Consider the following 14,195-nt stretch of genomic DNA (forward strand, 5'->3'; position numbering starts at 1 on the left):
CACTGCCCCCTATGTTCAGGGCGACAGGAAGTCATCGAATGGCAGCATTGAGGCTATCTTACAACAGATCCAGATGTTGATAATAATGTTCAGATCAGAGTTTGTTTTGTTCCGTCATGCATTTCATTTCAGCGTCCATACCAGCAGTTGCTGCCTTTGAAGAATAAAGACTACATTAGCGTGTCTCATTCTCGCTACGATTGACGGACAAAAAGATTGACAGGAAATGAGCAAAAAAAGGCAAAGCCGTGAAACATTAGCGCTCATTCCTGTGTTCATTCTCACACCAGAGAACACAGAGAAAATACGACAACGTGTTTAATAAGACTGTGTTAGCTCATCTGTCAAAACGATTCCACGGTGCCATTGTTCAGTTGCAGTGCGTAGCAGAGACTTGTATCGTATAGATAAAAGGCTATTATTTCAATCCTTCAAAAAAAAAAAAACAGGAATCCATGAAAACTGCCATGAACAAGAGAATAACAACAGTGAGATTAGCTGTCTTTAAGAACCAATCCTCTTGTTTTGAAGATTATGTGAAACAATGTCATTATTTCAAAATGATAATGACAGGCCCTTTACTTGTAATCAGCGCTGTATGATTTGGTTGCCGTTTGCATAGTAGCTCATTCAGTACATACTGCCTTTGAAGGCAAGAAGCTGACATATTTGCAGCGGATGGCTGCTGCCTTCAAACAGGTAAAGGCCGACCTTTCAGTCTACCGTGGAATTCTAGCGATCAGGAGAAAAAGAAGTAATTAGATCGTGACACCATCAGATTAACGGTGCTTCTGCTGTGTTGAGTAAGGCACGGTGGGGAATGATGGGGCAGACATGAGAATAATGGAAAGAAATATGTTTATTCGTGCTTTTTGTTGTTTCCGCAGCGTAACGCTTGAGTCATCTGCAGTGCTGTCACTTTCATGATACATTAACAGTGTGAATAGTATAGCTTTAAACTGTTAGTTGATTAGGCTTATGTCAGTTTAATTGATTGTCAATTAAAGTCATTACGTGTAAGATTAGAAGGTTTCTTTCTTTGGCACCATCTTATGGTATCGTCACCACGAAACCCGTGGAAATGGTCAGCCAAAGACAAATCAATTCCATCGAAAATGTATTTTTAGATCGCCCAGACCTGTTTTCCAGTGTGGTTTTCTTGCAACACAGTTCAAGAGACAGATAGAGGACAAGGCTTTGAGTCACCTGAATGAAATTGGTACTTAACTGTCTACTGACCTACCACAACACCCCAAGGATAGACAAAGTAATATAAATATACTTCTATGATTGAAAAGTTTTAGTGTCGCCCACAGCTGGCGAGCATATCTCCATACAACTTAAAGTCGACCGCCTTTACTCCGTCCGCGTGCATATTTGGGGATTTTTTTACAGCATGAATGCAAAAGTCATCTCTGCCTCTGGAGACTATAACTCGGCAAGAATCATCTCATGTCTGTGCAGCCTTTGTAGGATGAAGACAGCTCAAATTATCGTGGTCATCTGACTCCAATCTGGGTCTGTTCAGTCTGGGCACTAATCACCATCAGCCAGAGAGGGACCCCTATGGTGCCCCTAGTGTTGAAGACCCTTGAAGGGGAGCAGGAATGCCACCCACTAGTTAGAATCCCTGGTATTTTCTTGAGAAAGGGTCAATGGGGTCTTTTTATTTTTTATTTTAAGGCCTTAAAAGAATCTGACAACGGATGACACACAAACAAAATGTGTGGATCAACTTTAGGCCTCCATCCATGGAAAAACAATCAGCAGAGCACTAATGTGTGAGAGTTTAGGCCAAAGGTTGAGGTCCAAATTGCCGGAGATCAGTTCGGGTTACGGGTCAGCACTTTAGTGGATGAACCAAAGAGCCGGCTGTGTTGACGCAGTGACGGGAAACAGAAGATGTACCCTGAAACCAGATCAGATTTCCATTCCTTGTTTCAGTTCTGAAAGCACCACTCTTCGCCTGGGAAGCTAACAACTATCAGCCCACAACAAATGCATCTGAAACTGAAAATACATCTGAAAAAGAAAGTGCCACAAACGTTGCAGCTCTTTCGTGGCGGTTTGGCAGCCAGCACACGTGGCGGTGGTGATGGTGCCTATTGTTTCATTTCCCAGAGCCTCCTTGCTGTGTATTTGCTAAACTCTGTGCAAAGTTTGAGCGGTTGTATTCCAAAAACATTTAGCTTGAGCCTTGTGTGAAGCAGACTGTGCCTAATATGTCCTGCAGTCAATCTGCTGGTGTGTTACGGCCCTGGAAGTGTTGTGCTTGTTCCTCGGAAGCCGATACACTGGTACGTACCCTCAGTGGGATTACTCGCTCTGCATACCCAAATAAGGCAAGAGCTCCCCCGTTCGTCCGTCTGACGTTCTCAGACGTGAAGCTCAGTAACTGGAAGGGTCAGACAGCCTGCGGATCTCTCCAGATTCTCGGAACAGTGGAAAGTTGCTCTGCCACTCGTGATGTCTGCCTTTTATCTCACTCTGGTTTGGGCTAATGTTCAGCTGGGGGGGTGGGGGATGGGCCGTAGGAGGAGAGAGCCATTAGGAGGAAGTGGTCGGAGGAAATAAGAGGCAGTGGGAGTGACGAGGGCTGTGGCTTTTAAGAAACCATTTCATAAACATAGAGAGTCGGCGCAATAACGCTGAGATGGTGGAGTGAGAGGAAGAGATGGCAGCAGAATGTGCCGTTTCATTACAGTAGATACATGTGATGGTTGAGACATGAAGCGACAGTGGTTATTTAGTCTGGGGCAGTAAAAAAATAAAAGAAAAAAAGGAGAGTGATTGATGTTCACACCTCAGCACCGAGAAGTGTAGTAAAAATGACTACTTTTGCAGACCGGTGGCTGTCAGGTGCTGTTAAATAAATCAAGACGGATGAAGAGTGCGACTTTGAGGCTGGAATGTCCCTCACAGGGTGTGGGGCTCTGAGCAAAGACGTGCAAATGATTCACAGAGTCCGGGCGAGGAGTTAGCAGCGGACTCAGTGAGAGGTCTGTGTAAAGGGCTCGAGATCTCATCAAGCTGCTCGCGCTTTCATTTCATGCCTTTGCGTTGGCCGGGGAATGAAAGCGTGCCTTGTAGCAAAAAGCCCACACTGTTCTTTGCAGTCCGACAACAAAGCCACGGTGGAACCAGGACGCCTTCAAGCAGGCCTGTCCCGAACCCCCTACTGATATCAATGCACTATGGCCAAGAGGTTAGAGGAATGCATGGAACAGGAGTACAGCAGACTGCACACTTACGCGGACGATGTTTTTGAACTCACAAGTCTTTTAATATAGAACTCACAAACTGATGTCTTTGTTCATACCCCCCATCACTCTAATTATGACACTTCTTCTGGCAGTGTCATATTTGACTTTCAATTAACGACATACATACTGTGGTGGGGGGGGGGTGTCAGAGTTATCGTGAATTATCCTCCGCAGTTCAGCAGCGAATTGCGCGTGCCGTGTCGGCGGTCTCTTACCTTCGCAGCGCCGATTTGCTCCTTCCGAAATTTTTCCAGAGGAGTAATCAACACATCATCAGCGTTCTGAATCTGAAATGAGAAATAAGAAAAACAAATACAGACAAATGTCAGACAGAGATGTGATCTGACTAATTGTAACCTTCTGAACAATTAAAAATGACTTGTGGGACCCAGAAGATATCCCAATGTTTTTATCTGGTAGTCATTCAGTTGTATTACAATGGTCTTGCTTCACCAATGCGCCAGAAAGTGCATGACACACAGGAAATTATAGCCCTGGGAATTATCCAGCCCGATGTCAAATACAGATGCATTGAGTCCAAATCACATTCATTAGTATCTCCTAAGCCTTTGACAATGAACAATGTGCTGCTGTGACGTGCCCAGAATGAGCACGGCAGAGATAAGAGATGGAGTGCTCAACAACAGAAGAACATGGAGCCGTTTTCTGTGAGCTGTGAAGCACCGGCGTCGTCAGACCTCACTGAATTATGACACGGCAGATGAGGGAGCTCTGCAACTGCAGCCTGCCATCCATTTAAATGTGTGAGGTACGTCCTCACATGTTGGTGACCTCTCCCTTCTTGATTAGAGTAAAAAAAAAAAAAGGTCTCTCCTGGAGCCTCCACAGAAACAGATTAGGGGAGATATATCGCGCCAATTACAGTCTGCACCCAATCCTTTGAGAGTGAGGAAAAGGTGCCATTATAAAGGTGCTTCTGAATTTCCCCCGGAGATGGGCTTTCAGCCACTGAGACCAGATGACATCAGACCGGCTGGGGCTGCTCTACGGGAGGCACCGTCACAAGCGACACGGCTCTTTGGTTGATTTAAGGTGTTATTCTGTGTGCTGAGTGCATGTGATAAACTAAAAGGGCTGAGCTCCATAATACATGATACCAGCACTAATTTAGAGGTGTCGGCTCAGACGGACTGTCAGCTTCCCTGTCAGTCCTCGGGAAAGAGTTTTTGTTTTGAGCCATTAATCACGGCGCATTTTCGTTGTCCCAAAATAACCCTGTCAGCTCCATCACCCAACCAGAAGGAGTGGCTTCAAAAGGAAGCTACGATCTCTCTGAAGCCCGCAATGTCTCCATCTCCATCTCACATGCAGTGTTGTGGGATGTCGTGCGCTTGAAGTGTAAACTCCTAGCTTTGTTGTGATAATGTATTTAATTACCCCTTGGTATTTTGTGGTCCTTCAAATATAGACGTTTCACACATTCCGATTACGGTGGTTACACTGTTTTACAATTGCAAATGTTTTCGCTCTAGTGCTGTACACTATGTTTACTCTATAGTGAGCAGTAAACTGAGATTCCACGCATCATAAATCATCGTTCTGCGCCATCACTGAAGGGTGCATAATGATCATTTGTACATTAAGAGAAGGCCAAGAATTGATCAAAAAGTAGTGCACAAGCAAACTGGTTTTTGTTCCATTTTGGCATACATTTTAAAACAAATGAACAAAAAACTAAAGTGTGAGGTGAGTAAAGTCAAATCCTGCTGAAATGATTAATTGATTCATTTAATTGTGAAAGCTGTCGATAACGGTGAAGTAGAAATACCAAAAATGTGTTTCATATCACTGTATTGTATTACTGGTTTTATTGTCTGTTGGTCACACTTAATATTTTTAGTTTTCTCAACTTTGACAACTACAGAATAGTCATTGGACGAATAGATAAAATAACTCACTGAAAAAGCACACTCAGCGAGTTGAATCTCAATTGTCCCTCCCGGCTCAGTCAATATGACAAAAACTGGGCTCTTGTATCGTGCCTAACTTTAGTAGATCGTACCATATCGGTTATGGAATTGATCTGCAGATGCTCTGGTTCAAAATGAGACAAAACGTTTCTATGGATGAGCAACGACAAAGGCCAAAATGTGGCCGGCAACAGACCGGGTAAGGCTCGTTTTTAGCCAGAAATGCATTTAGCTGCAGAAGCACATGGGGATTACTTGCGGTTAAGAGGAGTGGTGAGTCAGCAGTCAATGACGATAGAAAACAATCAATAAAAAATTGTGAATCACCACAACCACAAGAGGTCTTTGAGCACAGTCATAAATGATCACAAAACAGTATCTGGCTGATGGGTCCAGTAGTATGCGAGATCAGCCGTGGACGGACAGGCAGATGCACACACACGGACGCACAAACACACGGCTGATCTCCCCACCGGGATTACTCAATTAACTAATTAACAATTAGTTAGAGCCCTACAGTAGAAAGTGTTAATTAGAACTAAATCTGCAGAGTGTGTCTTCGATGACTTATAGGACGACACTCTCTACTCACACGAATTATAACTTAAGATGAGGTCACGTGCAAGACGAAGAAGCGCAAAAGAGGAAAGAATTTCTGAAAATTATGAAGAAAAATATAATAGATATGAAATAATTCGGGGTTGTGTTTAAATTGGGATGCCACCAAGTGTCCCAATGATAGGAACATCATCTTTAACCTTTGCTTACCTTTGTTTCTGGTTAAAAATTTGAATGCAAAATTGCAGAAATGACATCACATACAACGTAATACAACCTGTGTTATTGGCTGTCGCAAGACGGGGTTTAAAAGTATTGAAAAAGCAAAAGGAAGACAATGACAATAAACCAAGGCAATTTGGTTCCAAGTGACACCCCATTAGGAGCGTGGAGGGCATTTGACGGTCATCAAATCTAGCAGCTACAATCCACCAGTCATATGGAAGTCATGGTGTTATCCACTGTGTCAACAGCAGGAATCATGCTACTCTGCCAGAGTGATAATGTAATTCCCTGCGTCTTATCGCCCATGCTTTCAGTCTAATTGAGCCTGCAGCGTTACCGAGCTTTAAATGTAGATTCCCAATACCACGACGCACTTTTTCTCATTTTCAGTTCAATGGACAGGCCGATTAGATACACAGCACTGAAAGCCTGGGGGATTACGATCTAATATTTAGGATTGAATGGAAGCAAGTTCAATTATTTCAGTTACCGGTACCAGAAATCTGCCTGCGCAACATTTGGATGTTTCAGGACCACGATCAGGCTTAAATTTACACTTTAACTTTAAATTGTTCATTTCAAATGGATTAACAGCACAGTGCTGGTCTGGGAAATTAGTGCAGATCACAGCCAAACCAATGCAGAACACAGACAGAAGACATCAGCGTGTCAAGATTCAAGAGGCTCAAGATTTCAATCACTTAATTTCCTAGAAACCAATTCAGATTCGCATATTCAAAGAGCCCAATTTATTCAAGACTCAATGGATCATTTCAAACCGGCATTGTGCCGAACGCCCTCAGCAACCGCCTCTCTGAACAGGATTGAACCCATATGAAGGAGCACAGTGTGCTGCTTGAAAGGATGCAATAGTGCTCAGCAATTTCAATCCGTGATATGAGGGAGGAATGCCAATGTGCTATCTTCCCCTCGCTCCTTTGCTTTTACCCGTCCGAATATCAAGTGTCGCTCTGAGGTTAACTTGCAGATCAGGATGACACCAAGGCCAAGTCAAATTGAATCGTGAAACGTTGAAATCGTGTGGTAATCGAAATTTCCCTTTTGATATCTTTAGGATTAGTTTGAATGTGAATGTCTACTCCAAACAGTTTGGAACAACAACTAGTCGTCTCTGCCTCCGTCTATCTGTGAGAAATGCAGTGATGTGTGTGTTGAAACTCTTCTTTCACAGCTTTTCCAACACATTCGGTACATTCTGTGAACAGCATCTATTCACATCACAGATAACCGTCGCCCAGGCGATCAGTTCATCACTTCAGTGCAGTGTGCTCACAAAGCACTGCGAGGACAGGATCATGTTGTGTGTTCTGGAAATGTTGTCGATATATATACACACACACAATCGTATCGTGTTTCAGATCTATTGAAAATGCCTTTTGAGTGCACACACTGTAGGTTGTACGTGTCGAGATTAATTCTGGGGGATGTGTTTGTGCAATCCCGTTCTTATACGCCTATAGGTTATAATCATCACAGCATTTAACTGTGAACGGCTCCGCCTCACTGGGTACAGTATGTAAGTCTATAACTGGGTAGTAAATAACTTTTATAGGCCTTTTTGCCCGGTCTGTTTTGACAATGTCCTCACAATGAAAAGTCATCTTAATGCACCTAAAGCCCTGCTGCCTCACTGCAAATCAACTGAATCTCTTTCTACACACACACACACACACACACGCACACACACACGCACACACACACACACACACACCCTGCTATTTTTTGCTGGTTGAAGAGGCGTCATATAAGCTTGCTCGGTCACCATGCTGCATTCAAATGAAAATAACTTTTTGTTTTTTTGCTGTTTGGCCATTTCACTCTCGCATACAATATCCTAGCAAATGTGAATCCAGGCAGAGTACAGGGTTCTGTAAAATGGCAAGTCTGTGTTTTACATTTGAAATCTGCCAACTATGACAATTCAGTATCAGCAAATTGTGATGAACATGAACCAACGTTATATGATTGAATATATATCCGATTATTAATTATTATTATTGTTATTATTATTAAATAATAGAAACAGCCATATCATCAAGTCGTTTTTTTGTTGGTGTGTGTTGGTTTTGAAGTAGAGTGAGTAAATGAAGTGAGGAGGAGTCAAGAGGTTACCAAACACCAATATTTAGCCTCTGCAAAGACTGATAGAGGCTGAGGCGATATTTGTTCTGAATGTGGGCAGCGTTCGGGGGGGGTCAACCTCACACACATCTGATGTTTGTTGAGGCGGCGAATTTGCCCGTCGAAGTTCACGTAAGTTTAACTCCACGCGAAGCAAAGATGCCAATTTGCTTTTGCCAGCGAATGTTTTATTTGCTTCCCTTTCACTCGCATAGGTTGCATTCACATTAAATCAGGCATTGGGGCGATTAGCGCAGGACGCTTTTAAATTCATTTGTGTGACGCGATGCTGCTAGTATGCAGGGTCCTACGAGTCTGTCAGCATCGACACACATTTACTGTCAAAACAGGATGCGAGGCCAATCCGAACAGTGGGTTTCAAACTGGCACACAAAGGACTGCACTTGGAACATCACGTCCCACTGAGGCTCAGTCTGATGGTTCAGAGGTTGCAGCGTGATGTCGGGTTGCATTTTTCCAAAATTCTGTTTCAACTTTTCACAGCTGCGTCACAATGAAGACGTCTCCAGGTGATAGACGTATTTAATTAAGCGCACTGAAAGTCTTCCCTCTTGGAAGGGATTACATTCCCATGTGAGGTCCTGACCGCCGCTCAGCTGTCGCGTGTGAACGATCGACTAAAGACTTTGACATTGAAACGCAGCAGATTTGAATGTACAATGTCGCTTCATTAGGCGTGAGATCCAGCACTGAGAGCCAGCGTAGCCGAGGAATGTTAACGAGCGCTGCCGGTAGAGCTTCAGAGTACTGCACTTCTTTGTGAGTCGTATTACAGCTAATGATAGCCGGCGGCGTCAAATAAAAGTACCGGCATCACTCGCACCAATAATCCCAGTGACAGCGGCGGCGACCAAAAGGAATTAGCCTAACTCATTAAAGGAGGCGTGAGCAAAGACCCCACAACCTAATGAATGTGTTAAATGCATTATAAACATTACTGCCCTTGTCATCTCCACGTCCCATTTCATGCTGACGCCGTGACCTTTGTCAAAAGAGGGAGTGCTAGCTCAGTCACTTCTGTCTGCAGTTTGTTTTGTGTGTGTGTGTGTGTGTGTGTGGCAAACAATCTCATTGCAGAGCTAAATCTTTATCTGGTGCAGCACCGGCACCTGCGGCAAGCTGGAAAAAAGAAAAGTCAGCCTCCCCTTGCTTTTTATGAACTATGAAGTAAAAGCAGACCTGCAGACGGAGTCGCAGTGCGAGAGCGGATGCGACACATTTGCTCCACACATTTCACGGCAGAGTCAGCTGTTAAGCAAGGACACGAGGCAGCCGCTGAAAGGGAGACAGTAGCTGGCTCCCATGAGGATGCTCTGTTGTTTGCTTTGAGTACAGTTTGGTTGCCTGTGATGCATCCCAACGCTGTTTTGATCCCAGAGTTTGGGAGGCTGCTTGTCTGTGCGCGTTTCTCTGCTTTCTCCAGATGAAGGGCCGTGCTACTCAGAGAACCAATTGCCGCTTTTGCAACACTTTTGCAACACTTTTGCAACACATATAAATCAACTTTTAAAAAACAAAAGAAAGTATTGTCACACATCTACGCAGTGAAATTCCGCTGTTGCATTGTTGGAAAGCTACTATACAGCACCCGGGGAGCAGTTTCAGTGTCCAGTGGTCCCTTGCTCAAGGGCACCTCGCCAGTGGCCGGGAGGCAAACTGGCGGGGGGGGGGGTGTCCCAGCCAACTGTTTGTAATCCGCTGTAGTAGTGAGACATTTGTTATTCGGAGAAGAGAAAGCTTGATACGCATCACAGGACCTCGGCGGGGGGACAGAGGCAGAACCTTAAAAATAGTGCTATTACTCACTCGTGATAGCTGTGTGTCAAAACAGGAAGCTTTGCCGTCAGTCAGGTGTGTGAGTGGGCCCGAGATGATGTTTGCAGAAAAGTGCAGTTGTTCCCCCGCTGCAGTCCCGGTCCACCGAAACTAAACATTTTACAACTGCGACCCAACTGTCGTTGTAAAAAAATTCAATTGGACCCTAAAAAATGAAGCTAGCTGTCAGGAGGTGCGTAAAGCTGGCAGTTTACAGAGGACCCTGAGTCAGAGGGACAAGTTGTCATCTGAAGTGACAGATATTTAAGCACCATGTTTCATGTATTGATTGATGCCCGGTGAACCTTCAGGTTGACGTATCTATCGGAAGATAAAGAGAGAGGGTCGCCATGGCATTGTTGGATCCAGTCCCTCCTTAGCAGAGATGAGCGGCGGGGAATACATCATGTCAGCAAACAGCTCTTTTAGTGACTCGTCTAAACGCCTTCTTCGCTCCTCCACACTCTCCAGACTTGACTGTTCCCATCAGAAGACAAAGCGCTTTCCAGCAGGGGAAATGTGTGACCTTGCTTGACTGAAGCGACAGGAAACGAGCGGAAAGCATGAAGACGTGGAGAGCGGTGAGAGCAGAAGGAACGAGCTTTAGAAACAGTGAGGTGATGATCTACAACCTGGAACGCACCAAGTCAATGCGGCTCGTTTTTGTTGTTAACTCGGGTTGGCTGATATCTGTAAGCCGTGCTGTTCTTTGCATGATGTGCTGATCATTTTCTGCAGATTCTTCCTTGATTGAAATTAAGGTGAGAATTGCACGTGACTCAGATTGAGATGCCATAACAAACCCGAAATGTAATTTCTTAAATCGCATTACATGCAAAACAGAATAAAGGTTACATTTATTTACTTATTGTAAAACTTCTCTCTGTAATCATAGTTTAAATACAGTATACTGTGTCTGTACGTGTTGAAGAAAAAACAGATTTGTGTTCAACTTTATGTTTCGACTTTCGGTGTACGTATATATCTATATATATATGTATATATATACACACACACACTCGGGTGAATCATGATAAACATAGTGATATCGTGGTGAAGTGAGGTTTATTTAAGGAGCGCGGTGGATCGCACAAAGGCCTGATACAGACAGCTCCAAATACTTCTCTGACTTTGATTAAACAAGTCACCAAGGATGTTGCCGAGAACAATGGCCGCCTTTCTTTCACACTGTTGTTTCAGGGTCAACAGGACATTCCTCACAGTTCACAGCCGGGCACACAGGTTACCCACAGAGCGGGGTGAGTGTACTGTTAAAGCCTGAGAGAAAACGGCAGCGCTTTACACCATTTGGTTTCAGTTGTGTGGCAAGAGAGAAACGATGTATAATTGAACATGTTTAAAGGCCGTCGAAGAAAATGTAAATCAAAAGGAAAACTCTCAACACGGGAAATAAATGCAACGCCGCGCAGCAAACCAGCACTTTAGGGACTGTGAGGGTTTTTTGGTGTTGTTTATCTCATAGAAGAGGAGGAAATGGAGAAGAGAATTACAAGATGCATCTGGCACAGATTACTGGGAGGGAAATGAAGATGCTACAGCTTATTAAATATTGTTTCAAGATGTGAGTGATAGCTCTCCAAAACAGAGAGTTTGTCGTGCTTTTTATCTAATTTCCTTGTGAGAAATTAGACTCTCAATGAGCCGAGACTGCATCGAACACAACACTACGTCTTCACTTCTCTGCCATACATGGCTGGATTTGAGCATTTTATAGCAGTTCACTTTCAGGAATCATTTTTTGAGGAGCAGCTGAGGCTTTCTTTGAGTGACAACACTGTGCTCTCAACACAGCCTGAAAAAAAACACACTATGGTATCACTCTTTCACCCAAATACAGATCGCATTACAAGAGCAGCAGAGGGCATAATAAAAAGCCATGCCAGGTCTCACCTTCCAAAAATACAGAATCTGACACTATACATGGTATTTTTTTAAATCTACTTTTAATTCAAATTAAATTGAACATTTATTCAAGTTGTTATGTAATTTAAACAGCTTTATCTTAAAGCACATGACCGTTCATTAAAATAATACATTTGAATGCGATTGTTCACAAGTCAGATTTACATGACAGTATATGTATTATATGAGTTGATATATAAAAAAACACAACATCTGGGTTATTTTTCACCTTCCAATAAAAACAACAACAGGAAAACACTATCTGTTTTCCAGCGCAGCCATGAAAGGCCTCCTCTCAGGGGGGATGTGAGCGTCCAAAAGCCACAGCATCAGGGCACTGCCCTTCCACTCCTCAATGCCATCCAAGCTCAGCAGTGCTGAACCTTCTCAAGCCATGCAGAACTTGAACCACTTTCACTCTTCTTCTTTTTTCATGCTGCTGAAAGGCTTATCAGCAAGGGAATTATAGGAGGAATCTTTCCTTTTTTTTGTTGTTGTTGTTGAAAAGTCTTCCTGTGGAATAACACACTCGGGGTAGCTGGTGAGCCAATCACAAAGTGCCCGAGCAACAACAACAACAACAAAAAAAGGATTTCAGGCCTGGCCACCCGCCAAACCAACAGACAATAAAGGGCTTCATGCTTGACAAGGCCAACAGAAATTGGGCCATTGGTGAGAGTCCATCCCGCTGCAGCAGAGGCACCTTAGTGTGCTGGTTAACATTCCACTGAGGACAGGAGGCCCCGTGTGAGACGCACAGGTTTCCTCTCCGTCTGCGTATCAGTGACGCTCATCAGTCCGTGTCCTTCTATTTGCAGTGTGGAGATTCAGTGCCGATGTGAAATGGTGGAGATGGAGTTAGCGTGATGGGGCCGGGAATCGTTTTTTCTCTCTCTCTCAGGATCAGCTGCTGTGAGTTTAGACACCATTCAGCGTGACAAGTATCATTTTTACCAACGTGTGGATACAACTGCGCTATACGCCGCCATCTCTTTAGCAGCTACAAACCTTACAAATAGAAGCACCATCTGGCAGCCATTGCACTTTAAGTAGAGCAGAAAGTCGAGCCTCATCGAGTATAATTCACAATATAGTTCATGTATCCCTCCCTTGTTGAGACAGATTTTGGCGAACACGTGTCGGTTTGAGCAAATTGAGTTTCGGCAGACCGACTGCTTTCAAATGACATAAAAAACCAGAACGAAACCTTCTGGTCATCCGTACTTTCCCCTGCCTGCCTCGCCCGACCAGATGCGCACACTATGACGACGCCGATCTGGGAAACATTTCAGGAATGTTCTCTGTGTGCTCTCTCATGTGACGGTGAAACAGTGCATCAGGGAAATGAAAAGGTGCTCGGTGCAAAGCGCCCCCGACAAATACGATTTCCATCTTTCATAGCTCGACACTGAACAATATTTGAGCCAATGACAGACAGCTGAATATGTGCGTTTTCTACCTGACAATCACGCGTCTGCACAACGTAGTAAGCACGCTGTCATCCCTGCTTTCGTACCGTCGTACAGCGCAATGTGAGACACACACACACAAAGGTTCCATTGTAACTTCTCCATCCTCTGCTGTGCTTCACTGCATTCGTATCAATACGATGAATAGCTATCTATCGCGCTGTATTCTCTTGTTCCTCATGGGGTCTAAACAATTAGTTTGTTGCCACCGACATTTCTTTTCTAGTAAAACGATGAATTATTGAACAGCTGTGGAACAAAATATCAGTTGTATATTTGGTGGCATAAAATGGGCCATTATCCTGGCCTTTACACTTTAGAAAGAGGCTTTTGGTTCGTGGAACAGTGATTTAACAACCGGGGAGCAGAATATAATATGATCACAATGGCTTTATGGCTACTTTATGAGAACTACTGCGTTCCCTTTGCATTCATTCTACAAATGGGTATGATTAAAAGACAAATCTGACATTATTTACTTTTTATGGGCGCATTTACAATCTCTCTCTCTCTCGCTCTCTCTCTGTCACAGCAACTAAGGCCATTTCAGCTTGTGACTTTATGATGGCTTCATCCAATCTTTAGAAATATTCAGGAGTACCTGACACGTCTGGGTCTCACACAGTAAACGTGATTTATCCAAGCTGTTCATCACAGTTCTAGGATGTTTGGAAATGACAGGGTACAGACTGAAATTAGGAAGGTCGCTGCTGAGACTTTGCAAAGCTCAGCGGATGTATTTGATTTCAAAGTTCATACATGTTACTCCTACGGTCTGAGACAGTTCAAACACATCAGTACACATAAACAACTCTCTCCCAAATACAAATAATTTTTTTAATTTTTGA

General features: G+C 43.8%; 1 protein-coding gene across 1 annotated transcript in view; it reads right to left on the bottom strand.

Moving 5' to 3' along the window:
- arhgap42b (Rho GTPase activating protein 42b) overlaps nucleotides 1-14,195 on the bottom strand; it is a 49,054-nt gene that overhangs the window by 19,505 nt on the left and 15,354 nt on the right. Inside the window, exon 4 of the mRNA XM_079272549.1 lies at nucleotides 3,479-3,550. Coding sequence (XP_079128675.1) covers nucleotides 3,479-3,550 — 72 coding nt within the window. The remainder of the gene's footprint in view (nucleotides 1-3,478; nucleotides 3,551-14,195) is intronic.

This window comes from Melanostigma gelatinosum (genome assembly GCF_949748355.1).
Source record: "Melanostigma gelatinosum genome assembly, chromosome: 7".
Lineage (NCBI taxonomy): Eukaryota > Metazoa > Chordata > Actinopteri > Perciformes > Zoarcidae > Melanostigma > Melanostigma gelatinosum.